Source organism: Dipodomys merriami, unplaced genomic scaffold (genome assembly GCF_024711535.1).
Source record: "Dipodomys merriami isolate MVZ:Mamm:240054 unplaced genomic scaffold, mDipMer1.0.p SCAF_99, whole genome shotgun sequence".
Classification (NCBI taxonomy): domain Eukaryota; kingdom Metazoa; phylum Chordata; class Mammalia; order Rodentia; family Heteromyidae; genus Dipodomys; species Dipodomys merriami.
Genome location: NW_027206612.1, coordinates 4,086,824 through 4,109,696, shown reverse-complemented (window position 1 = coordinate 4,109,696; position 22,873 = coordinate 4,086,824). Strand labels below are relative to the sequence as shown.

The 22,873-nt window shown below is 58.3% G+C and overlaps 1 protein-coding gene across 17 annotated transcripts in view; it reads right to left on the bottom strand.

Moving 5' to 3' along the window:
• Positions 1 to 5,206: 5,206 nt before the first annotated feature.
• Myt1l (myelin transcription factor 1 like) overlaps positions 5,207 to 22,873 on the bottom strand; it is a 404,426-nt gene continuing 386,759 nt past the window's right edge. For 8 of the 17 annotated variants that reach the window (XM_070014648.1, XM_070014656.1, XM_070014664.1 and 5 more), the window contains 5 exons: positions 14,209 to 14,300; positions 12,468 to 12,577; positions 8,352 to 8,495; positions 7,915 to 8,049; positions 5,207 to 7,269 (listed from right to left, as the gene is read on the bottom strand). In XM_070014648.1, the coding sequence (XP_069870749.1) occupies positions 7,243 to 7,269; positions 7,915 to 8,049; positions 8,352 to 8,495; positions 12,468 to 12,577; positions 14,209 to 14,300 (508 nt within the window). In that variant the 3' untranslated portion in view covers positions 5,207 to 7,242. Of the gene's footprint in view, positions 8,050 to 8,351; positions 8,496 to 12,467; positions 12,578 to 14,208; positions 14,301 to 22,873 lie in introns of all 17 variants that reach the window. The other 9 variants (XM_070014658.1, XM_070014660.1, XM_070014666.1 and 6 more) reach the window with 5 other exon arrangements.

Sequence of the window (22,873 nt, the reverse complement as noted above, 5' to 3'; positions counted from 1 at the left end):
TAGGTTCCATGAGGCAGGATAGCCTGACCGGACCCACAGGACCCCACTCCGACCCCGTCTCCCAGCACTGTCTCCCAATGACCCTGACTGGCCGTGGCAGGCTCTGGTTGGGTGTCCACCCACAGAATCCCTCTTGTGCCAGCATCCAATAAACTTCTGTTTCTCCCATCTTCCTGTCTTGGGATATTCTTTTACCAGCGCTCCACCTCAGCTCCAAATACCAGGACAAATACTGCAAAGAATACCAAACGATCCTACATGTTCTGGATTTTCAGGAAATGTTAAATGCTTTCTAGATTTGAATGGCAAGAAATGTAGGATACAAAATTAAAATATTACATTAGTTTGCAGTGAAGTTCATGCCTGCACTTTCATTTCTCTTGACCAATGTCTCACAAGACGGCTCTGCCCCCGCGTGCCAGACTTGCCAGGCCTTTGCCAGAAACAACCAGAGATAAGAGCAGTCCTTCTGCCTAGAAAGTGCCAGACACTAGCAGGTCGGGAGGCCAGGCAGAGGGAGCCCCTGGTCCAGTCGGACCTGAGGACCTGAGGCGCTGAGGGATTGGCTCTGTGAAGGCACTGAACACCCTGTCCTCTGGGTGTACAGCCGGCCCCAGCTCGCGCAAGACGGGATTTGGTGAAGGCCACCAGAGGCGAGCTTCCCTGTCCACCCCCAAGGGCCCGGGGCAGGCTAGCAAAACCACCCTGACCACCGAGGCCACGCGGTGTAGTGTCTGAGCTGTTCCCGAGGGCCGCACCGGTACTTGGCAGTGGGACTTTGTCGGGCAGCTCCTCCACACCGGTCCCTCTCTGTGCCCGGTCAGTCAGCAGGGGACATGCCAGACAGTGCAGAAGGCCCACGCGGGAACAGCCTGGCACCCACAAACAAATACAACCCCCCGGCCAGGCCCCCTGGTTCAAGATCAGTGTTAAAGACACTGGGCTTGGTGAAAACCAGCCTGGCAAAGCTGCCCGGATGAGGCAGGAATGGCCTCATGGGGCAGAAGGCAGGGCACCGCGCCCACCCACCGACCGCAGGACAGAGCTGGGACGGGGCCCAAGGCCTCTGCAGCCACTAGACTCACGTTCCTCTGGAAAGGACGGGAGGAGCCGGCTGAAGAACAAGAGAAAGTGAGCCCCTCCTGGACTCTCCGCGGGGCTTCTCCCCCTCCTGGGATTCTCTGCCTCCTGGGACTCTCACTCACAGCAACCTGGGGGGCTGTTCCAGTACATTCCGTCCTGCACCCCAGAGACACTGCCAGCCGGCGGATGGGGACTCCATCTCCTCCAGCCGCCTTGTGGAACGGTGGTTTCTAGGCGAACGCTCCACCTGAGGAGCTCAGGAAGCCTCGGCGCCACCAGCCCAACCCAGGGAGTTGCGGGAGATCCTGGTCCCGCCGTCTGCCGGGTCCTTGTGTCCTGAAAGAATTCAGGCAAAGTGGGAAATCAAAGAGACAGCCAGTTGTGCTACGGAGAGAAATGTCAGGGCCAGCCACTCACGCCTGGACACCAAGGAGACGTGAGAAAGGAGGCTTGCTTGCACAGCATGCCCGGGGAGCCGCGCGTCAGCTTCCCTGCGGCCATCTTCAGGGGGCAGACGTGGGCTTTCGCTTGGGTAAGGGGGCGGCGTCATGCATAAAGACTCCTAGCTGCGGTGTGCGCCGGCCGTTGGTTTGGCTCACCCTGGTTTGGTTCTCTGGCTTCCTGAGTCACTTGTGGGGAGTAAATCTAATTCCGGTGAGAGGACTCAACGGCTCCAGGCTCCAGCCTGGCCATTACCGTGAACGGTCCTCATGTGGGGTGGGAGGTGGGGGGAGGGGGTTCCTACCAGAGCCTGCCCGTCCTCAAGGGCAGTCTTAGTCCCTTGTCATGAAGATGTTGGCAGTCACTGTCTTTCCTGGAATCCAGAGTGATGGCAAAGTGACTGGAGGGAAGGACTTCCAGCAAAAACAAGATGGAGGCATGTTGCCAGGTGCTTCTCCTGCTTTAGGTAAATTGGAGGGTCGGGGAAGGAGTCACTGCTTACTAGTGAAGTGGTGTCAGAACCACTGGCAAATGCACTTTCCCTGGGCGTAAGGCGTGTGGTCTCTGGTGTGAGAGCACATGCATTTGCTCACCTGTGGGCCTTGGGTGGGGGCAGCCGCCAGCGACGTCAGACCCATGCAGCGCCCAGCGCGGGAGCAGCTCCTGGATTCACGCGGAGGGAGGCGCAGAGCCGTTGCTCCTCAGGCCGGGACGGAAATCCTGCTGGAGTCCATGAGCTGCCAGCTTCCTTGATTTCCTCCTGCAACAGGGCTTCCACCTGACACACTCACCTGCTTCCTTCCTTCCCTTCCTGGCCCAAAGAAGCAGCTTAAGGAAACTTAAAGGATTCAAACAACATTGCAAAAAGAAAGACCATCCACGTAGTTTGAAACAGAGAGAGAGGGCACTTGAAGGAGGTATGGAGTCAGAGTCCAGACAGCACAGCCTCCCTGTGCCAGGCTCAGAGCCAGGCCTCGCTGGACCGCAAGGCCCTGGGCGGCCCTTAGACACGGTGCACGGACGCCCAGGAGCTGGCTGTGGGTTCCCTCACCGGGCAGGCAGTTTGTCCAGCCAGCTCTGCTATGGCGGGCCTGGTCTCTGTGCTGATTTTCCCCTTGTGTCCGTAGTTCCTGCAGTGGCTAATTCTGTGTGTGTAACTTTGCGTTTTACATTGCTTCGGGTTTCAGATCCCAGGCTCCTCTGATTCTTGCTGTGCTGAGATGCCCTGCCTCGCGTAGTGAGGGCAGAGCTGGCCCTGCTCGCCGGCTGGCTGCCCATGAGGCCCCTGGACAGGCGTGACTGCCGTCCACTGCGCCAGGCTCAGGCGTGCAAGGGGTAGAAATGGCATCTTGTACATTTGGAAGAGCAGTTTCCTGCGATGGGGGCTGTGGGAGGACACTGTCCTGTCCACCCAACGCGAGGAGATGCAGCCAGGCTCCTGGCTCCAGCAGGACATCCCTGGACAGGCTTTGGGTGGACCCATCACCCACAGCCACCCACGGCCTGCCTGGAGGCCGTTTCCTGCTTGGCGTCTACTCTTTTCCTGTCTCCGTGTCCTGAGTTCTCTTTACTCTGCAAACACGGGGGGGGGGGGGGGGGGGGGCGGGGCGGGGGGGGAGGGGTGGGGAGGGGCGGGGGGGAGGAGCAGGGAGGGGTGGGGGGAGGGGAGGGTGGGGAGCCCGCACACCCCTCCCCTGCATCCCCTAGCCTCAGCCTTCCTCTCTGAACCCGCCTGGTGCTCCCAGTTCTCTGGCTTCTGGGTTGTCTGAGGTGGGGGAGGGGGATGGAGCGGTCCCTTTGGATTTGTAAGGCAGGGAGGGTACAGCCAGGAAGCTGCAGACAAAGACCAGACACAGAAGACTTCTCCTTTTAGTTTATCTTTTTCTTTCTTCCTGGGCTGGGCTCTCCCTGGAAGGGCTCTGTGCAGTGTCTAATCTGCGACACCCACCCATCTTCTCCTTTCCTCTTGTTCCAGAGGCCCCTGCCCAGACACCGTTCATGTAACCCTGGGAGGGGCAGAGCCCACTCACTCAGGACCCACTCGCCACGTATCCACAGCTCCTTATTGACCGATAGGCCTCATTTTAATAACTCATACTGGTCTTCAAATATGCTTTCCTTGGGTCTTGGAACTGGGGCTTGAACTCAGGGTCTGGGCTCTGTCCCCTACCACTCAAGGCTGATGCTCTGTCACTTGAGCCACAATTCTACTAGGCTGGCTGTGAACCATGATCCTCAGATCTCAGACTCCTGAGAAGCTAGGGTTACAGGAGTGAGCCATTAGTACCTGGCTTTCAAGTGTGCGTTCATAATCTGTCTACTTGTTCTAACAGGATATCATAGCTTTAAATTTTACTTTGGTTCATTTAAAACTGTTTGCTATTTTAAGCATACACTTTGGGAAATATTGAACTAAAATAATTTTTCTAAGATTTTTGGGAATAACTTTAACGGGCTGGGAAGGTGGCTCAGTGGTAGAGCGCTTGCCTTGCATGCCTGAGGCCCTGGGTTCCATTCCTCAGCACCACATAAGCAGAAAAAAAAGCCGGAAGTGGTGCTGTGGCTCAAGTGGTAGAGCGCTAGCCTTGAGCTGAAGAGCTGAGGGACGGCGCCCAGGCCCAGAGTTCAGGCCCCACAACCAGACCAAAAAAAAAAAAAAAGGTGGCACTTTTCAGGCACATTTGATGATGAGGTTGGCCTCCCGGGACACCCACACTCACCTTGTGAATCACCTGTCCAGCAGGCGTCCTCGGGCCAGCGCCTGTAACAGGAGGATGGGCTTCAGCCGCAGGCTGGAGGGCCAATGCGGCTCCGGTGGGGGAGGGGCTGCCCCGCTGGTCTGGGGTCTTGAGGCAGCAGGGCCCCCCGGGAGCAGGGGGGTCGCTTTTGGAATTAACACAGAAGGTGGGGTCTCTTCTTCAAAATTTGTAGGGATGATTGGAGGGTAGTCTGGCTTTTAAATCATTCGTAAAGGTAGCTCTTTGTCAGTCCTATTTGAAGGGAAACTTGGGTCTCGTGGGCGATGCCAGTGCTTAGGTCCTTGCTTTCCTGGGAACCACGGACATGGGACCAGTCCACAGCACCGGACACCATTGGGCCGACCCTGGAAGTGCCCGAGCTGTGGGAGAGGCAGGAACACTAGGCGCTGTCCTAGAATAAGGGAAGCAAAGGCACTGGGGCAGGCAATGCCCCAGGTGCCAGCACGTGGCCCTCAACCAACCCGAAGGAAAACCCTGGGGGGGGGGGCGCTAGCTTTAGTATGGACACCCCTAGGTCCAGACCTGCGCTCTATGGAAGCGCGTTGCTTTGTGGTGGTGTCTGTGCTATGGCGGGCAGGAGGATTTCTGTCACTCAGGGGACAGTTGCATCACAAAGCATGGTCAGACTCACACTTCTATCAGCCTGGGATGAAGAGGAACAATAAACGCCACACAAGTAGAACCATCTCTCCAAGAAAGTAGGGCCTGGTCGGCTCAGGGTCCAAGTACTCAGAGAGGGAAGTCATTCACTCCAGTGTACCTGGGGCTTAGGGCCAAACACTCCCATATGCCTCAAGGTTACGGTGGAACACAGTCTTGGAGACAAAGACAAATCAATTTGCTGTAGGGGTGGGGGAGGGAGGGAGGGGAGAGGGAATTGGGTGGCATTTCCAGGCTCCATTGAAGATCCAGACACAGCGAGAGATCGTTCGTGCTACAAACGTGGCAACACCTTTTTATTCAGAGTAAGATGTGTTCACATCAGCATGACAAAGTTTGTACAAAGTTCACAATTTAAAAATGAAGTATCACAGGAACTTGTGATTTCACACATTTATAGCAAAATTAAAGTGTCAACAAACCCATGCCGTGTAGTACAAAAATAAATCAAACTTCAGTTCCACAGAGAGCACAATAAATAGTTTATACAAAATTCTGTCTTAATAAATGATTACTTAAATTAACTTAGAAATGAATATGAACAATAAGTTATAATAAATAAGCTCTGATGAGTCACGATAACCCCGTGTGGAAGTCAGCATTCTAACATGTGACACTTGGTGATCCCTATATAATATCACAGATAACTTTTGATTGGATAGCATGTCCCAACGTTACATGAGCAGCAGATTTGTGCTTAGAGTCCCTTTCCATTGTACATAGGTGATAACGATAAGAATCCAAACTGATACTACCTATTACTCTACTAAAAGCGTTACTACATCGGCCAGGAAGCTGCAGAGGAGGCGCAGTGGGAAGTGCGTGTGCTAGTGTGAACAAGGTCCCGGGGAGAGGCGCCCCGCAGGCCCGTATGGCCCCGCCGCCCCCCAGTATGGCCTCAGGTGTCAGGAAGCACCTTGCTTCGGCTCTCAGAAAAGGCAGCTACGACTAATCGCACAACAGAAAGGGGGCGCTGTACAGACAGGGTCCTGCAGAGCCCCAAAGTAATTACATAATCCTTTTTTGTTTTTTGTTTTATGTTTTCCCCCCCCAGCTAGTTATTAAAGTCCTCGTGGAAAACTGTAAGCTTTTGTACACTGAACAGTATAAAGTGCCGCTGGGGTATTCATATATTTATACATATATATATATTTATATATTATACCGAGGTCGAGTATTGTATCAGAATGTTTGTCGTGAGATCCCTGTAGTCTCCCTTAGCCACTGTGTGGGTCAGCCGTGAGGGCCTCCGCCATGCTTCGTCCGGCTTCAGTGTGGAGAGGCGCCTGACTCGGGGGTGCACACCTCTGTGCGGGTGGAGAGGACAGGGAAGTGCAAATCGCCAACTGGCACATCGTGGGGCAATGACCCTGTAAGTCCTGTTCTGCTAAAAATAGTTTTTTATTTTACAAAACCCATCTTTTATTTCATAACAAAATCTCGAAGTACTTCTGTACTTCCTGCATCACATCAAGACATGGAAGGGAGGGGGCGCTTCTAAAAGGAAATGGGGCAACACAGGAGACACAACATGGAGTCGAAGGACCGCTACTCAGGAGGGGACGCGGCAGTCAAAAGTGGTCTTATGCATACATATAGTGCAGTCATTTGGAATAAAACAATCAAATCTTGAAGGTATAAATAAGTCTAAGATGATCTAGTTTAAAGCAAAAAAGTGCCGAAGTATATTTCATTAACTTTTAATAATCTGATTGCATTCATTCTTAGAGTAGGTCCCGATCAACCCCACAGGCTATGCAAATGCTACGTAGCAGGTCCTTTCCAAGTGCTCTGAGCGGGACCCAAGGCTAGTTCAAAGTCAGTGCCAGGCGGGGTGGGGCGGAAACCTGTACCCACCCCAGCCCTGTCCAGCAGAGAATTCTGTCCAGCGACCAGAACACTCACAGCCAGTAGCCTTTACCCCTCAACATAGGAAGCAAGAGTAACAAGAGTGGGTTTTTTTTTTAAGTGAAAAGGGGAAATAAATGCTCTTAAATGCTCTTTTCGCTCAAATCAGAAACGCTCAGCTCCTGTGAGGTGAGGTGAGGGTTCAGAGGGGCAGCAGCGGTGCTGGGAGAGGAAGGAGCAAGGGAAATCTTCGTGTGGTCCACCTCTGGCACGCGCCTGTCTTATGGAGAGTCCATCATCACACCATGTAATGTTTAGGAGTTAATTAAAAGTGCTGTGTAAGCTGCTTTGAATCTTCTGCCAAGTTTCCATGGTTTGATGTTGTCTTACAATAAATTACTTTATTTCTTACAGTTAATCCATTTCCTTGGAATGCAAAAAAACCTCACTTTTACAGTCCCCACCACACACCATCCTCCTAAAACAAACAAACAAAAAAGTCACATAATATTTCCAGGCATTGTTCAAAAATAAAGCATTTCTGCAACCAATTCTTCGCTATGAAACAATATGCACACAAAAGGTATTTCTTTAATTCCATAAAGTCCTCCAACATGAGGAAAATGGTCATCTAAAAAGTGGCCAGGGCCACAGCATGGTCAGACAAAGCTGTGTGTGTGTGTATGTGTGTGTGTGTGTGTATGTTTCTTTTCCTTTTTTTTTTTTTGTCCATTTCAGTTCAAAATACTAAAACGTTTAATCACTAAAGCATTAAAAAGAATTTACACTCTATTCATTTTTCATCAGCTTACCTCTTCAGAAATATATATAGATATAGATATATATATATACCCCCCAATGTGCATACAGGAGCATCTATAAACATCACATGATATGTCACACGATGCCAGCTCATATGAAAACGTACAAAATGTGAATGTATTCAAAAACTATTCTGCAGGTACTATCTTTAAAGCAAGACATAAACCATTATGAAGTCTTGTAAGCATCACACTGTTCCAACAGAGATAAATAGATAACACTTTCTGGTTAAGTACAGCAGCAAAAAACAAGAGGCATCCTTTTTAAGCAGGAGAGTCAGCGTTAGAGCCGCTGTTCACACCTGAATTCCTCTCACAGCCTGCTTTACATTTTCCAGTAGGGCTTTATTTTCTGGACTCTGATAACGATCTTGATTTGTATACATTTCCGTCAAAGTAGTCACGTAAGCATCAAAATTTTGTTCATTGATTGGATCCTACGAGATATTAAATAGTAGTTCATATACAACTTTTACTTCCGGAATATTCACAAAAGCATCAAACAGTATCACAGCATAGTGCCGGGGCGGAGCACCGACAGCGGGGCAGCCCACGCTTAGCTTTATGGAAGCCCCACCGATGTGTCTAGCGGTTAATGTTATGGCTTGGGGGAGGTGACCAAAAACAGCCAAAGGTCGAAGAACCATGGGATAATGATAAAAAAAAAAAAAAAGAGAGAGATCTACGTTATGAGGCGGTGAGGAGGACGGGCGTCCGTCCTGCAGGCTCAGTCACTTACCATGTGCGGGAGCTGGATGTTGGCCAGGCTGTGGATCAGGGACTGGCTCAGGCTGGCCAGCTCGTGCAGGAGAGACTCATTCTGCTGCTCGATGACCTTGTTCTCCTCTTCGATCGTCTTCAGGTTGCTCTCCATGGTGGTGATCTGAAACACACAAGGACACGGGCATGTAACAGGAGGCCGGGCCGCGCGCGCGCTCCCGCAGCGACTGTGGGATGGGTGTGCTTGGGGCGCAAAGGTGCAGGGGGCGGGCCCTGCGTGGCCCACAGAGCCCCGGGACACTGCGCGCCGGAGGTCTGGGCTCTGCGCCTTTGGGAGTGGCCCTGCTGTCCGCTGGCTTCGGGGACGGCGTCAGTTCTGGGCTACGCCACTCATTCTCGCAGGCTTACTCGACTCCCGCTTGGTCAAGTCCTCTCTGCCTCCGTTCCTGGGTGAGGTGTCGGCTCTGAGGGGTGCCAGGTGCCACACCTGTGCCCTGACCCAGCCGGCCCTGCACCCAGCCGGCTCCTGGGCCTGCACCTCCCGGAAGTCCCTGGGGCACTGTCCTGGGCACAGGCTCTGTGTCTCCATACCAGCGCTGACAGATGCCACTCGTGCTCTTCTAGAGAGAAGGTCACCTCACGTGGATCTGATTTCCAAGCTTGAGTATCACGTAGGGAAGGGGCAGGACCTCAGGGGTCCTGTCTCTCAGGGAGAGACAGAGCAGACGGCAGGAGCGGTGCTCACCCATGCTCCTGAGAGCCCAGCCTCCTGACCGGGCACCTCTGAGGTCACAGCCACACCAGGGATCCAGAGCCCCATTTCCCCCGCCCCCACCTCCCAGTGCCCAGGGCCCCACGGCCTCCAGAGGGTGGCCTTCAAGCCTCTGCATGCCTCCACCCTGCTCCTCTCTGCATCTGGTCCTGGCCAGTCTCCAGTCCTTCATTCACAGGCCAGGCTGCCCACTGCAGGGAAAGGGCTTCAAGAGAGGCTCGAACCACAGAACCCGCCCAGCCCCTCTGCCAGCACCCACAAGCGCTTGGTCACGTTCTCCTCCTGGCCTGTGTCCCCCGCTCCAGGGACTGGGCCCTCCAAGGAGGTCAAGGAGCTCAACCCGTCCCAGGGCCGCACTGAGCCCCACACCTAGCTGGGTGCTCGGTGCACTGACCCAGGACCTGCCACCTGCTCTCTGCTCTAGGTGGTGCAAATGTCCTGTGCTTCACTCGGCGGGGAAGGGGGGGAGGGGGAAATCCCAGAGACCACTGAGCATCAGGCCAAGGTTACGAAGGCCTCTTGTGTGTGCGTTTGTGGCCAGGGGCGCTGAGCCCAGCCTGGCATCTGGGAGCGGCGGGGTCAGTGCCGGACACCACACCTCCCTTCCCAGAAAAGTCTCAGTCTCTGACTGTACGCTAGCAGCGTCTTCTGCAGACTCAGGTCCCCCTGCCTGAAGCCTTGCCAGGAAGGACTCCTCAGGAGCTGTTGGACTGTGCTTTCCTGGGCTAGTCAGACAAACTTGGGCTGTTTAAGCAGGAGCCTCCTGTGGATTGTGTGCGGCTTGTAGGGAGCACTCAGGGCTGGCCTAGTGACGTGCCGGAGGGCACGCCCCCTCCAGAGACAGGCCTCGGGCGGGGCTGCTGCCCAGAGTCACCTGGGCCCTCCAGGAAGAGGGACGCTGGCTCCTGGCCCTAGCGTTCATGCCCACAGGAATCTGAGTTCTGAGGACTGCCTGGTCCCCTGTGGCAAGGACAGGAGCCCCCGGGCTGGGCCGCTGGCACGCAGGAGCCCCGGGACGGGCCGCTGGCACGCGGGAGCCCCGGGACGGGCCGCTGGCACACGGTTCCTCCCGAGGAGCCCTCCGTGCTTGCCACAGCCAGCCATGCGTCCAGGCCAGGACTGGGTGTTCGCTGTGTGTCCTGCGCCATCTCTCTCTGGCGTGAATGTCGGGCGAGGAGTTGCTAAAGGTCAAACTCGGCCTGAGCTGGGCTTTGAAGGCTATGACTGGCGTCGCTTCTTTGGATGGCTAGAGGAAGGACAGACCACGCGTGGTAATTCTACCGAGACGTGGAGGTCTGAGGACAGACAGCTCGGGAATAAAGAAATTCTGGGGTCTCCATGTCAACCACCGGGTGGTTGCAGAAGCTCACAACTGCCACCCCAGTGACCAAGGGAAGCGCGGATGGAAAGAATGGGAAGGCCTCAGCGCAGGCCAGCCTGACTCACGCAAGACCCTCCCTGGAAAATAACCAACGCAGAAAGGCGCGTGCGCAGGCCAGGGCGGAGGGCCTACTTAGCAAGCCCGAGGGCTGGAGTCAGACTGCTACTGTCCGCAACTCAAAACGATGACACTACTTTGTGACACACGGGCCACCGTCAGCTCACATTCCACGCTGAGCCCCTCAGGCAGCAGACCGGCCACGCCACGTGTGCCCTGAGGAGGCTCGCGGCCAGGCAGCGCCCAGAGGCTCTTGTTAACCTCACCTGTTCTGCAGACAGGGGGTGGGGGAGATGCAGAGGGCGGGGCAGGGAGGGCGGGGCAGGGAGGAGGACGGGGCAGGGAGGGCCGGGCAGGGAGGGCCGGGCTGCCCCCTCACAGTGGCTACACCCACACCAGCTTCCTACAGGACGGCTGCCGGCAGGGGCGGGAGGGCCGTGGGACCCTGGCCTCCCTGAGCGGCCAGGTGACAGCAGAGAGGGCCAGCCACCCCGAGCCCTGGTTCAGGCCTGTTAGCGTGTCACAACCCCTGTGCCCTGTGCAGCAGGGACAGCGAGTCATGTCTGGGAGGGGCGGCCGGGAGCTGGCTCTGAATGGACATGGGGGAGGGGCAGCTCAGAGCTGGCTCTGAATGGACATGGGGGGACGGGCAGCCTGGAGCTGGCTCTGAATGGACATGGGGGGGAGGGGCAGCCCGGAGCTGGCTCTGAGTGGACATGGGGAGGGGGAGGGGCAGCTCAGAGTTGGTTCTGTATGGACATGGTGTGTGCTCCCCACAACAGGCCTGGGAGTCCCTGGGAGTGCTCCCCACAGGCCCGGGAGTCCCTGGGAGTGCTCCCCACAACAGGCCAGGGAGTCCTTGGGAGTGCTCCCCACAACAGGCCTGGGAGCCCCTGGGAGTGCTCCCCACAACAGGCCTGGGAGTCCCTGGGAGTGCTCCCCACAACAGGCCTGGGAGCCCCTGGAAATGATCCCCACAACAGGCCTGGGAGTGCTCCCCACAACAGGCTGGAGAGTCCCTGGGAGTGCTCCCCACAGGCCTGGGAGCCCCTGGAAGTGCTCCCCACAACAGGCTTGGGAGCCCCTGGGAGTGCTCCCCACAACAAGCCTGGGAGCCCCTGGGAGTGCTCCCCACAACAGGCTTGGGAGACCCTGGGAGTGCTCCCCACAACAAGCCTGGGAGCCCCTGGGAGTGCTCCCCACAACAGGCTTGGGAGACCCTGGGAGTGCTCCCCACAACAGGCCGGGGTGCCCCTGGAAGTGCTCCCCACAACAGGCTTGGGAGCCCCTGGGAGTGCTCCCCACAACAGGCCGGGGAGCCCCTGGGAGTGCTCCCCACAGGCCGGGGAGCCCCTGGGAGTGCTCCCCACAGGCCAGGGAGTCCCTGGGAGTGCTCCCCACAACAGGCCTGGGAGTCCCTGGGAGTGCTCCCCACAACAGGCCTAGGAGTCCCTGGGAGTGCTCCCCACAGGCCCGGGAGCCCCTGGGAGTGCTCCCCACAGGCCCGGGAGCCCCTGGGAGTGCTCCCCACAACAGGCCCGGGAGCCCCTGGGGGTGCTCCCCACAACAGGCCTAGGAGTCCCTGGGAGTGCTCCCCACAACAGGCGCACACAGACAAGTGGGTGGGAACAGCAAATTGTCACAATTTCAGCAGAAGACCAAGACACCAGGTAAGAAATAAAGAGAAAAGGAGCAAAGTCAAGGGGAGACATCTACCTGTCGCTGCGTTTCCCTGTGCAGAGAGCTCAGGAGACCGGGAGTCGCCATTAGGACTGGAGCTGGGCTCCAGAACTGCACGCCAGAACCAGAGTTGAGGCTCTACACTAGAACTGGAGTTGGGGTCCCGTGGCGGAACTGGAGTGGAGACTCCACCTTAGAGCTAGAGCTGGGACACCACACCGGGCTGGGATTGGGGTTCCACACACTGTTACCTGAGTTCTGAGTTTGATCATATCAGCCTCCATCTGGGAATTGGATTCATTTAGCTCCTTGATTTCTTCGTCTAACTGTTTGATTTCTTCATCGTTCTCGATTCCTGTAACAGCAAGATGAGCATGTCATCACAGTCATGCCAGAACGCGCAGGAGCTAGGGTTTTGTGTTTTCTTTTTGAGTTTTCCTCGTCCTTTTGATGTTTTGTATTGAACTTGTTTAGGAAATATTCCCTCGAATGAACAAAAATGTAGGATGAACAATCTCCATGTCTTCTGGGCTTGTGGGAGCCTCCAAGGCACCGAGAGAGAGGGAGGGAGACGTGAGCCAGAAGCTGGCGCTGGCAGGCTGGGCCCCGGTTCACAGCCAGGTGGGAAGCTCCAGGCCTGCCCCTTGACCCTGGCCTGCTGCCCGGTGGTGGGAGCTCTGGGCTCAGCCCTGCCTCCTTCCCCCCTCCCCCCGTAGGCCCGCCCGGGTCTCATCCACACCACGCTCCAGACCAAGCAGGGTTGAACCTGACTGCTGGGTGGCCGAGTGGGCAGTGCAGGCAGGCCCGGCCTCCTGGTCAGCCCAGGCCCACGACAGGGCCCGAATGGACGGAAGGGCCCGGCAGCTCCGTGGCTGCTGAGCTGTGGTGGCCGCGGAGCCCTGCGCCTGAGTACGGCGGCAGTCCCTTCTGCCTGTGGCCTTGTGGCCTTGTGAGCAGGCGGCTCACAGAAGGAAGGAGGGCTGTGACAGCTCCTTCCGTTCCGTGGAGATGGAGATGGAGAGAGCACAGGCAGCCCAGCCCGGCAGGGCCGTGGAGAGCCGGACGTGGCCCGGCAGCTCAGCGGTCCTTCAGGGCACTAGCGTGCACAGAGCCCTGGCTTTCTTTTTGGGGTGTGTGTGTGTGTGTGTGTGTGTGTGTGCATGTGGCCTCTGGGTACCTTGCTCTTGTCAGCTGACCAACAATTCATTGTGTACCATGGGCGTGTGTATCTGATTAAACTCCCTTGTCCTTGGCTCATGGATTGACCCTGCACAGCACAGAGGACTGCGCATCTGGTGCTCTTGGTTTCCTCCACGAGCTACGTCACAGCTGCTCAACCTCAGGAGCCGAGGCAGTGTGGACTGCCGTGACGAGGGGTCTCTTCTCACAAGATGAAAAGGGTGTTGCTAAACGGACCACGTGAGCAAGGCTGCTCACAGTGGGGGAGCTGATGCTGGAGCTCAGAGCATCGCCCGGTTCTGAGTGGAACTGGAACCAGAGCCTCAGCAGGGAACAGCCCTGGATAACCACAGAAGTGCTACAAGCTGGTGCTGTGGCATTGGAGTCATGCCCAGGGCCTGCTCACAGTGCACTGTCTTTCTAGACCTTTGGTTCTCTCGGTTAACTTCGTATAAGGGAAACAGGTTACAGCAACAGACACCTGGAAGTTGCTTTCCTTTGCAAAGGAATTCAGTAAATCAGGCACTGGGTGAACTGGGGATGCTGAGAGGTGAGAGGTTTGGGGGGGGGAGATCTGGGGAGAGTGCAGTTAGTGAGTGTGTGTGTTTGTGTGTATGTGCACACACACATGTGCATGTGCTTGTGAGCACTGGCCAGGGCCTGGGTCTGAGGGTGCCGGCAGGAAAGGGGGCACCATGGGTGTTAGGAGCAGCCGCCCAGCCCTGGAGACCCTGTGTGCTGTGGGTCATGGCAGGCTGGGCCCGCGTGGCTGCTCTGGGGACACTCGGGTTCTGCCCATGTGGTTACCATTGCTGGCCCGCTGCTTGATCGTCAGCATCTGCTCTCCAGACAGCTTGGCCTTCTTCATGGCTGACGTGGCCCTTGGACACCCCGACAAGCTGTGGAAGGACAGAAGGTGGCCGTTAGCACCGAGGACCCGCTGGCTTCCGCAACACTCAACAAGATCAAGAAGACAATCAAGAGGAGGCCCCGGCAGGGACCCGTCGGACGCATCCCCGGTGCGCGGTCCGGGAGAGGACCGACTCCTGACCAGGCCCAGCAGCACGGTGTCTGACGCCGCCGCCTGGCAGCTGTCCTTCTGGTTCTCCTGCCTGGCTGTTGGCTGTGCTTCTCTATGCTCTGCCTGCCCACGGCCCTCTACCTCCGGGCTTTCTTTCCTGCCCAGCCCTGTCCACCTCACTGCCTGACTCACACAGAGCTGCGCAGACCAGGGCGGTCCTGCTCCAGGAGGCCGCCTGCCTGGTCCTGTGGTGCGGCCATCCCAGGCTCCTTCTCCCCAGTGGGCATCCGGCCCTACCCATCCCGGCACCTGCCAGCTCAGGCACACCGCTAGCTGTCAGTGGTTCTGGTGTTTGCGTCAGTGACATCGCATGAAGTAGCACGCTCCTTCAGCAGCTCTGCCCCAGAGCTGTGAGTGCTGTCAGGGCAGACCCCATTCCCCTTCAGATTTCAAAGCTGTTGGGTGGTAGAGATCACCAACACTCCCAGGGGGTGTGCTGTCCAGGCTGGGGCTCCCTTCTTGGGAACACAAGTTACTTAGGGTCTAGAACCTTCAGGACAAAGCTGAGACGGGCTCTGGAGTCACACTGTTCTGTGTTGTCTTCCTCTGTAAGATTGGCTGAAAACCAAACCAAAGCGTCCTCCTGGTCCTAGAGGTGGGGTTGTGCTAAGATGTGCTGTGCTGGTTCTCATGGGTACTGGAGACAGGGTTGTGCTGTGCTGGTTCTTGTGGGTGCTGGTGACAGGGTTGTGCTGTGCTGGTTCTTGTGGGTGCTGGAGATAGGGTTGTGCTGTGCTGGTTCTTGTGGGTGCTGGTGACAGGGTTGTGCTGTGCTGGTTCTTGTGGGTGCTGGTGACAGGGTTGTGCTGTGCTGGTTCTTGTGGGTACTGGAGACAGGGTTGTGCTGTGCTGGCTTCAGTGGGTGCTGGAGACAGGGTTGTGCTGTGCTGGTTCCAGTGGGTGCTGGAGACAGGGTTGTGCTGTGCTGGTTCCAGTGGGTACTGGAGACAGGGTTGTGCTGTGCTGGTTCTTGTGGGTGCTGGAGACAGGGTTGTGCTGTGCTGGTTCTTGTGGGTACTGGAGACAGGGTTGTGCTGTGCTGGTTCCATTGGGTACTGGCGACAGGGTTGTGCTGTGCTGGTTCCATTGGGTACTGGAGACAGGGTTGTGCTGTGCTGGTTCTTGTGGGTGCTGGAGACAGGGTTGTGCTGTGCTGGTTCTTGTGGGTACTGGAGACAGGGTTGTGCTGTGCTGGTTCCATTGGGTACTGGAGACAGGGTTGTGCTGTGCTGGTTCCATTGGGTACTGGAGACAGGGTTGTGCTGTGCTGGTTCTCGTGGGTACTGGAGACAGGGTTGTGCTGTGCTGGTTCCAGTGGGTACTGGAGACAGGGTTGTGCTGTGCTGGTTCCAGTGGGTACTGGCGACAGGGTTGTGCTGTGCTGGTTCCAGTGGGTGCTGGAGACAGGGTTGTGCTGTGCTGGTTCTTGTGGGTACTGGAGACAGGGTTGTGCTGTGCTGGTTCTTGTGGGTACTGGAGACAGGGTTGTGCTGTGCTGGTTCCAGTGGGTGCTGGAGACAGGGTTGTGCTGTGCTGGTTCCTGTGGGTGCTGGAGACAGGGTTGTGCTGTGCTGGGTCTTGTGGGCACTGGAGACAGGGTTGTGCTGTGCTGGTTCCATTGGGTGCTGGAGACAGGGTTGTGCTGTGCTGGTTCCCGTGGGTACTGGAGACAGGGTTGTGCTGTGCTGGTTCCAGTGGGTACTGGAGACAGGGTTGTGCTGTGCTGGTTTACACTTTCAGACGGCAAGCCTGCCAGCTGGAATGACCAACAGGGTTGTCATGGGAGGAGAACCCGGCTTGAGTGGGTTTGGGGAACTAAATTAGGAAACAAAGGCAGACCCGGAGAATGATGTGTTCTGCTCAGACGCGCCTCCCTGGGCTCCGTCCATTCCAGTCTGGTGAGTACATCATCTCGTGGGTCAAATTTGGAAGTGAACCCTGCGGGTCCTGGTTCAGGCCTGGGCGGCGGCCGGTCTCCCTGAAGACACTGCCAGCTGGCAGTGGCCTGTGCGGCCTCCCTTCGTGCTGCCCAGTAGCGTGGAGCGGGGGGGGGGGCAGGAGGAGGGAAGATCTGCCCTCACCACTTCTCCCAGGGAGGGGGCCAGGGCCGGCTTCTCTCAGAGGTGATGCGTGCTTCAGCCTGTGGACTGAGATCTCAAGGCTGGAAAGCGGTTAACAGCTCCCCCTCTCCCAGCCCGGACGTCTGGCACCAGGCACCGTGGCAGGAATTGAAGAGCAGGAGCAGCCAGGGCTTTGGTGGCTGCCCAGGGAGGGCTGGAGCCCAGGTCTGATCAGGCAGTCGGCCCAGAGGGGCTTTTCCTGGAGAACACTGGCGGGAGACAGCCGGCCTGCTCAGCTTCCCGGGGGTGGACCCGAGGACGGCCGCTCGTTGAGAGGAAAGGGCTCTGCCATGTGGAACAGTGCGCCGAGCGGACTGGGGTCCGGGTGAGGGGAGGCCCTGGTCAGAGCCCAGGAGCCCGCAGGAGCCCGCAGGAGCCCGCAGGAGCCCGCAGGAGCCCGCAGGAGCAGGCCGCGGTGGTGCCCAGGCGGGCTCCTGGTCCGGCCCACGCAGAGCCGGCTCTGTCCTCTGGCGTCCTCGGGAGCTGGGCCTCCTCTGAGCTGTTGCTCACCTTCCTGCACTTGCAGCTTCCTCGTGCCGTCCTCATGCGACCGTGTCCTCTGTGTACCGTCACACAGCAGGGCCCTGCTGGCACCATCCACGCCGAGTCATCTCCGTCAGAGACTGGCAGAGGGCAGCACAGCACTTGTCCATAAGTGAACACTGCCACAAGAGAACACCGCTTCCCCAGTGGCCTTCTCACTGGTGAAGTCCCCATGGTGGGGGGGGCAGAGGAGCCCCGAGGCAACTCCTGCCCTGCCCGGCGCCCTACCCCGCCCTGGAGGCCCTGCCTGGCCCTAGGGGGGCCCCGCCCCACCCTGGGGGCCCTGCCCTGCTCTGGGGGCTCTGCCCCACTGGGGGGGGGCCCTGCCCTGCTCCGGGGCCCTGCCCCGCTCCGGGGGGGCCCCCACCCAGTCCATCCTGATGTGACCCCTTCTCAGTCTAGTACCATAATCCAGAGGATTTTCTAACCCCCACAAGTCTGTGCACAGCTGGGAGCCCTAGTACCACAGGGAGAGAGATGTTTCTAGAACAGTGTTGAAAATCCACTGATGGAGTCTGAAGAGCTGAAACAAGCCATATCAACGGCCCAACATGGCTCAAAAGTCATGATTTCAGACTAACTTGGCAGCAAGGTCCGTTCCCAGAGTGCTTGGCTTGGAGTGTCATCACAGAAACCTGGCCCCGAGTTCCGAATCTGCCACGGGCTCCCGAGGTGAGGGCACGGGGCATAGTGCCACAGGCTCCCGGTGGGTCCCGGTGTGGGACGTGGCATCGTGGCTCCCGGCGGGCCCGGCGTGGGACGTGGCACCGTGGCTCCCGGCGGGCCCGGCGTGGGACGTGGCATCGTGGCTCCCGGCGGGCCCGGCGTGGGAGGTGGTACTCTCTGCATGGAGTTGGGCGTTGGTGTGAGTTTATAAAGGACCCTGCACCCGGTGACACACACGCGGCTCGGGATCTCCAGGGCAGTGTGCACAGCTGAGGCTCGCCGCGTGACCTTCCGTGCCCCGGACGTGTCCAGGCCCCAGGCCGGGCCTCCCCACTGGCAGCACCAGGTCACAGACAAAGTGTCTCTCAGAGCTGGAGACAACAGGGCCGCAGCAGCTTCGAGGTTGGCGTGGGCCCAGGAGATCAGTTCCGAAGCTGCTACTCTCAGCGGTGAACGGCCAACCCCCTGGGAGGGTGCGTGGTTTGTGCCCAAGGCAGGACTAGCGTAAGTTCAAGGCCAGGCTATCTCAAGACCAAAACCCAAACACCCTTCTAGGAAGCAGGCTGCAAGGAGACGTTTTAAGCGTGGTCTTGTGGGCATTGAATGTCCTATCGGATCCTTTCCTTAGCAGTGTCCCTGCAGCACTTGCATGCGGCGGGAAAGCTGGACAAAGTGGGTCAGTTTGAATGCTGGGCCACCCCGGGCCAGGACCTGGGGGGCAGGAGTGCTTCCTGGACTCAGGAGGTCATCGTGGGCCCCAGGGTGGGTGAGGGGCACAGGACTTTCAACAGGATTTGGGGGCCAGGAAGGTGGCTCACGTGGTAGAGCGCTAGCCTTGAGCTGAAGAGCTGAGGGACAGCGCCCAGGCCCAGAGTTTAGGCCCCACGACCGACCAAAACAAAACAACAGGATTTTGCCCTCAAGGTGCTTGTGTCTCATGACAGCCACTGACTCCTATTTTTTATGGCGGCCTCATTTCCATGAGGCCGTCTACACGGCGGTGTGGCTACACTCTCAGGGGCAGCCTTGGCATGGGGGCCAGAGCTGAACACCAGGAGTCTTGATTTGGGGTGTGGTCTGGGTTGAGTGATCCTGGAGCTGTGAAGGAGGGCCAGGGGCCTGACCGCGGTCAGACTTCCCTGCAGAGACCCAGCAGGAGGGAGCATTTGGTGAGGCCTCCTGGGGGAAGGGGGAGGACATTTTCTGCTGGAAGGCTCGCACCTGCGGCCCCGCGCCTGCCGCTGGTGGCATTGGCCCCTGTGCTCACATGGTCTTTTGACCTTAAATTGATATCAGCTGAAATCAAACAACTTGGCTGGCTCTCTTTCCCCAGACCCAATTTTAAGGGCCCAGAAGCTCCTGAGTCTGAGGATGGCCATCCGGCCTGCAGGTCTGGGGGTCTCTTGACTCCATAGGGAGGCCATGGGGTAGGTAACTGGTGGTGTTCAGTGATGATGGCTTGCCCTTGAGACTGATTCCAAGCAGAGAGGCTCCTCCCCTCAAATAGCCAAGCAGCAGGCTGGGCTTGTTAAAGACCACACGGGGGATGCAGTAGTGGAGCCTTTATAGATTGCATCTCGCTCACGCTGTCAGATGTCAAATCCAGCCCACTAGGTGTTTTCTCTGCCTCAGGCAGGGGCTTTTAGAGTGGGCAGTGCCCCACTGTGGGGCAGCAATATTTCCAGATGTTCTATAGTGCTCAGAGACTGGACAGAGGAAACTCACAGGAGCAGACTGACAGAGGTCTGGCCAGGGAGACTGAGACAAGGCCCAGGATCATCTCTGCCCCGGGAGACTGAGATGAGGTCCAGGATCAGGGCTGCCCAGGGAGATGGAGACGAGGTCCAGGAGCAGCTCTGGGTCAGGGAGATGGAGACAAGATCCAGGATCAGCCCTGTCCAGGGAGATGGAGACGAGGTCCAGGATCAGCTCTGGATCAGGGAAATGGAGACGAGGTCCAGGAGCAGCTCTGGATCAGGGAGATGGAGACGAGGTCCAGGAGCAGCTCTGGATCAGGGAGATGGAGATGAGGTCCAGGATCAGCCCTGTCCAGGGAGATGGAGACGAGGTCCAGGAGCAGCTCTGGGTCAGGGAGATGGAGACGAGATCCAGGATCAGCCCTGTCCAGGGAGATGGAGACGAGGTCCAGGAGCAGCCCTGTCCAGGGAGATGGAGACGAGATCCAGGAGCAGCTCTGGATCAGGGAGATGGAGATAAGGTCCAGGAGCAGCTCTGGGTTAGGGAGATGGAGACGAAGTCCAGGAGCAGCTCTGGATCAGGGAGATGGAGATGAGGTCCAGGATCAGCCCTGTCCAGGGAGATGGAGATGAGGTCCAGGAGCAGCCCTGTCCAGGGAGATGGAGACGAGGTCCAGGAGCAGCCCTGTCCAGGGAGATGGAGACGAGATCCAGGAGCAGCTCTGGATCAGGGAGATGGAGACGAGGTCCAGGAGCAGCTCTGGGTCAGGGAGATGGAGACGAGATCCAGGATCAGCCCTGTCCAGGGAGATGGAGACGAGATCCAGGATCAGCCCTGTCCAGGGAGATGGAGACGAGGTCCAGGAGCAGCCCTGTCCAGGGAGATGGAGACGAGATCCAGGAGCAGCTCTGGATCAGGGAGATGGAGACGAGGTCCAGGAGCAGCTCTGGGTCAGGGAGATGGAGACGAGATCCAGGATCAGCCCTGTCCAGGGAGATGGAGACGAGATCCAGGATCAGCCCTGTCCAGGGAGATGGAGACGAGGTCCAGGAGCAGCTCTGGATCAGGGAGATGGAGACGAGATCCAGGAGCAGCTCTGGGTCAGGGAGATGGAGACGAGGTCCAGGAGCAGCTCTGGGTCAGGGAGATGGAGATGAGGTCCAGGAGCAGCTCTGGGTCAGGGAGATGGAGACGAGGTCCAGGAGCAGCTCTGGGTCAGGGAGATGGAGATGAGGTCCAAGAGCAGCTCTGCTCTTGAGCAAACCTCAGGCGAAGCTTGTACAAACAATTCTGCAAATGCCGGCGAGTGTCCTGAATCTAGGCAGGACATGTCCGAAGGCCGCCTTTTGCTGGGTGTGGTGGAATCCAGATGAGAAGGAGGAGGGCATTTTTATGAGGGAGTTGTGCACAGATCCTGCTGGTTTCTAGAGAAGGTTGATGGGAGTCTAAGTGGGAGCTGCTCTTCGTTCCTTCCCTGCAAGCCCTGTTGCCTACCTGCCAGTCTGGGAGCAGGGAAGAGGAGCTGGATCCAGGGCTTGGCTGTCTTAGCTGCTCCGCGTGCATTATTCCCATCTATGGATCGAGCCATCATCTTCCCTCGAGGAACACCGTCAGGGGTGAAAAGCAGGGAAAAGGTTGAGAGAATTCCAGGCTGAGGCTGTGGGGCTGCTGGTCCAGAGACAGCATGGACGCCCTTTCTGGAGCCATGGGGGAGGTCCGGGGGAAGGGCAGGAGGAGGGGAGCAGCCGTGCTGGGATGGAGGTGCCCGGCACTCGCCTGCAGTCACGGAGCTGCAGAGACGGAGCTGGAGAGCGGGGCTTCTGGCCGCGTCGGCCTCAGGAGCTTCTCACTGCCAGGGAGGCCTGGGGTCCAGGGCACAGCAGCATCGGAGAGGCCGCGCTGCACCCTTCCGGCGGAGCGGAGAGGCCGTGGGGCTTGGCGAGGAGGGAGAGAAGGAGCAGCGGCATGATGGAGGACCACAGGGAGTAAGGACACTCCAAAGGCGGCCCCTTGCTCCGGGTTGGGAGGGGAAGAGGCGCCAGTCTCCTCTCCCACGCCGGACACTGAAACCAGAGTTGAAAGCTTCATTTGCGGTGCTGGGCTCAAACTCGGGGCTCACGCGAGCCATGCGCGCACTCGACCACGGACCTGCCCCTCGTCCCGAGAGCTCCAAGAATGGTAAAGGTCAGAGTCTCCATCTGTTTCTTGGAGATAAAGCATCTTGAGTGCACGTTGGTCTTTCCCGTAAAACGAGAACAGGGGCATGGTCGAAGGGGCAAGGTCGAAGGCTCTGCCGACGCCTCTGTGTTTCTCCGGCATCGCTGGATGCTACTGAGAGGGGGGGGGGGGGGGGAGGGGGGGGGAAGGGGGAGAGGAAGGGGGGAAGGGCGGCAGAGGTGCAAGTGCTTCTGGAGAAACTTCACAGGCGGCGCGGGCTGACTGGACGGCGCGGGACGACCAGGCCGCGCGGCAGCCGGGGCTCCGGCATGGCCGTGTGCCGGACGCCTTGCTGCCTGGGCGGAGGAGGACCAGGCCACAGATGAGCCCCGCGGCCTCCGGCATCCGTGCGGTCCTGCAGGATGCACAGGGGAGACTTTTCTCTCCCCAAAGCTTTCTGTCAGACACTAAAACTGCTGATCTGAAAGAAGCGGAATGCCGGGGCAGGTGCAGAGGTGGCGTGGCGACCGGGGCTTCGGGAGCCTGCGGTGGGCACCCCGGCCACGGAGCCCTGGGGAGCAGAGCGGGGAGCTGGCCCCAGAGCTCCGTGGACACACGTGTCCCACAGGCCTCCTCACAATGACGGCCGGGGAGGGGGAGATGGAGCGAAGCTGGGGGGCGGTGTGCATTCTCGGCATCCACAGCGCTCGGGTGGCGTGGAAGGGTGTCCCTGCAAGATCCGACGAGTTCCGGCCCCGTGAGGTGTCTCTGCTGGGCTTTGAGTGGACGCCGCCCGTCCAGCCTCCCTCAGCAACCAGACCCATGCAGGACGGGCCAAGGGCCTGTGGGGCATGGCTTCCGTCTCTGCCGTGGACGGGGCTCCCTGGTCAGACGGCGGCAGGGCTGATCTGCGGGTCGTCTGGAGAGGGAGGGAAGGTGTGGGGGGCACAGCCAGGCCCGGGGATCTGCCCGCGGCAGGGATCCGAGTCCCGGACGCAGTGATCGTACAAACCCCAGGCTGCTGCGGGACCTGGAGGCTTCCAGAGGACTCCTGGGTGGAGAAGGTGTGGAGTGTGCTCGGTGTCCCCCGTCTGCGTGTGTGGTCCAGCCGGGATGGCCGCAGCCTTCACCCTGCCAGGCTGGCGAGGGCCCACCTTCACGCCGGCCTGCGAGGAGACCTGCTGACTGTGGCACCCTCAGGCCTCTG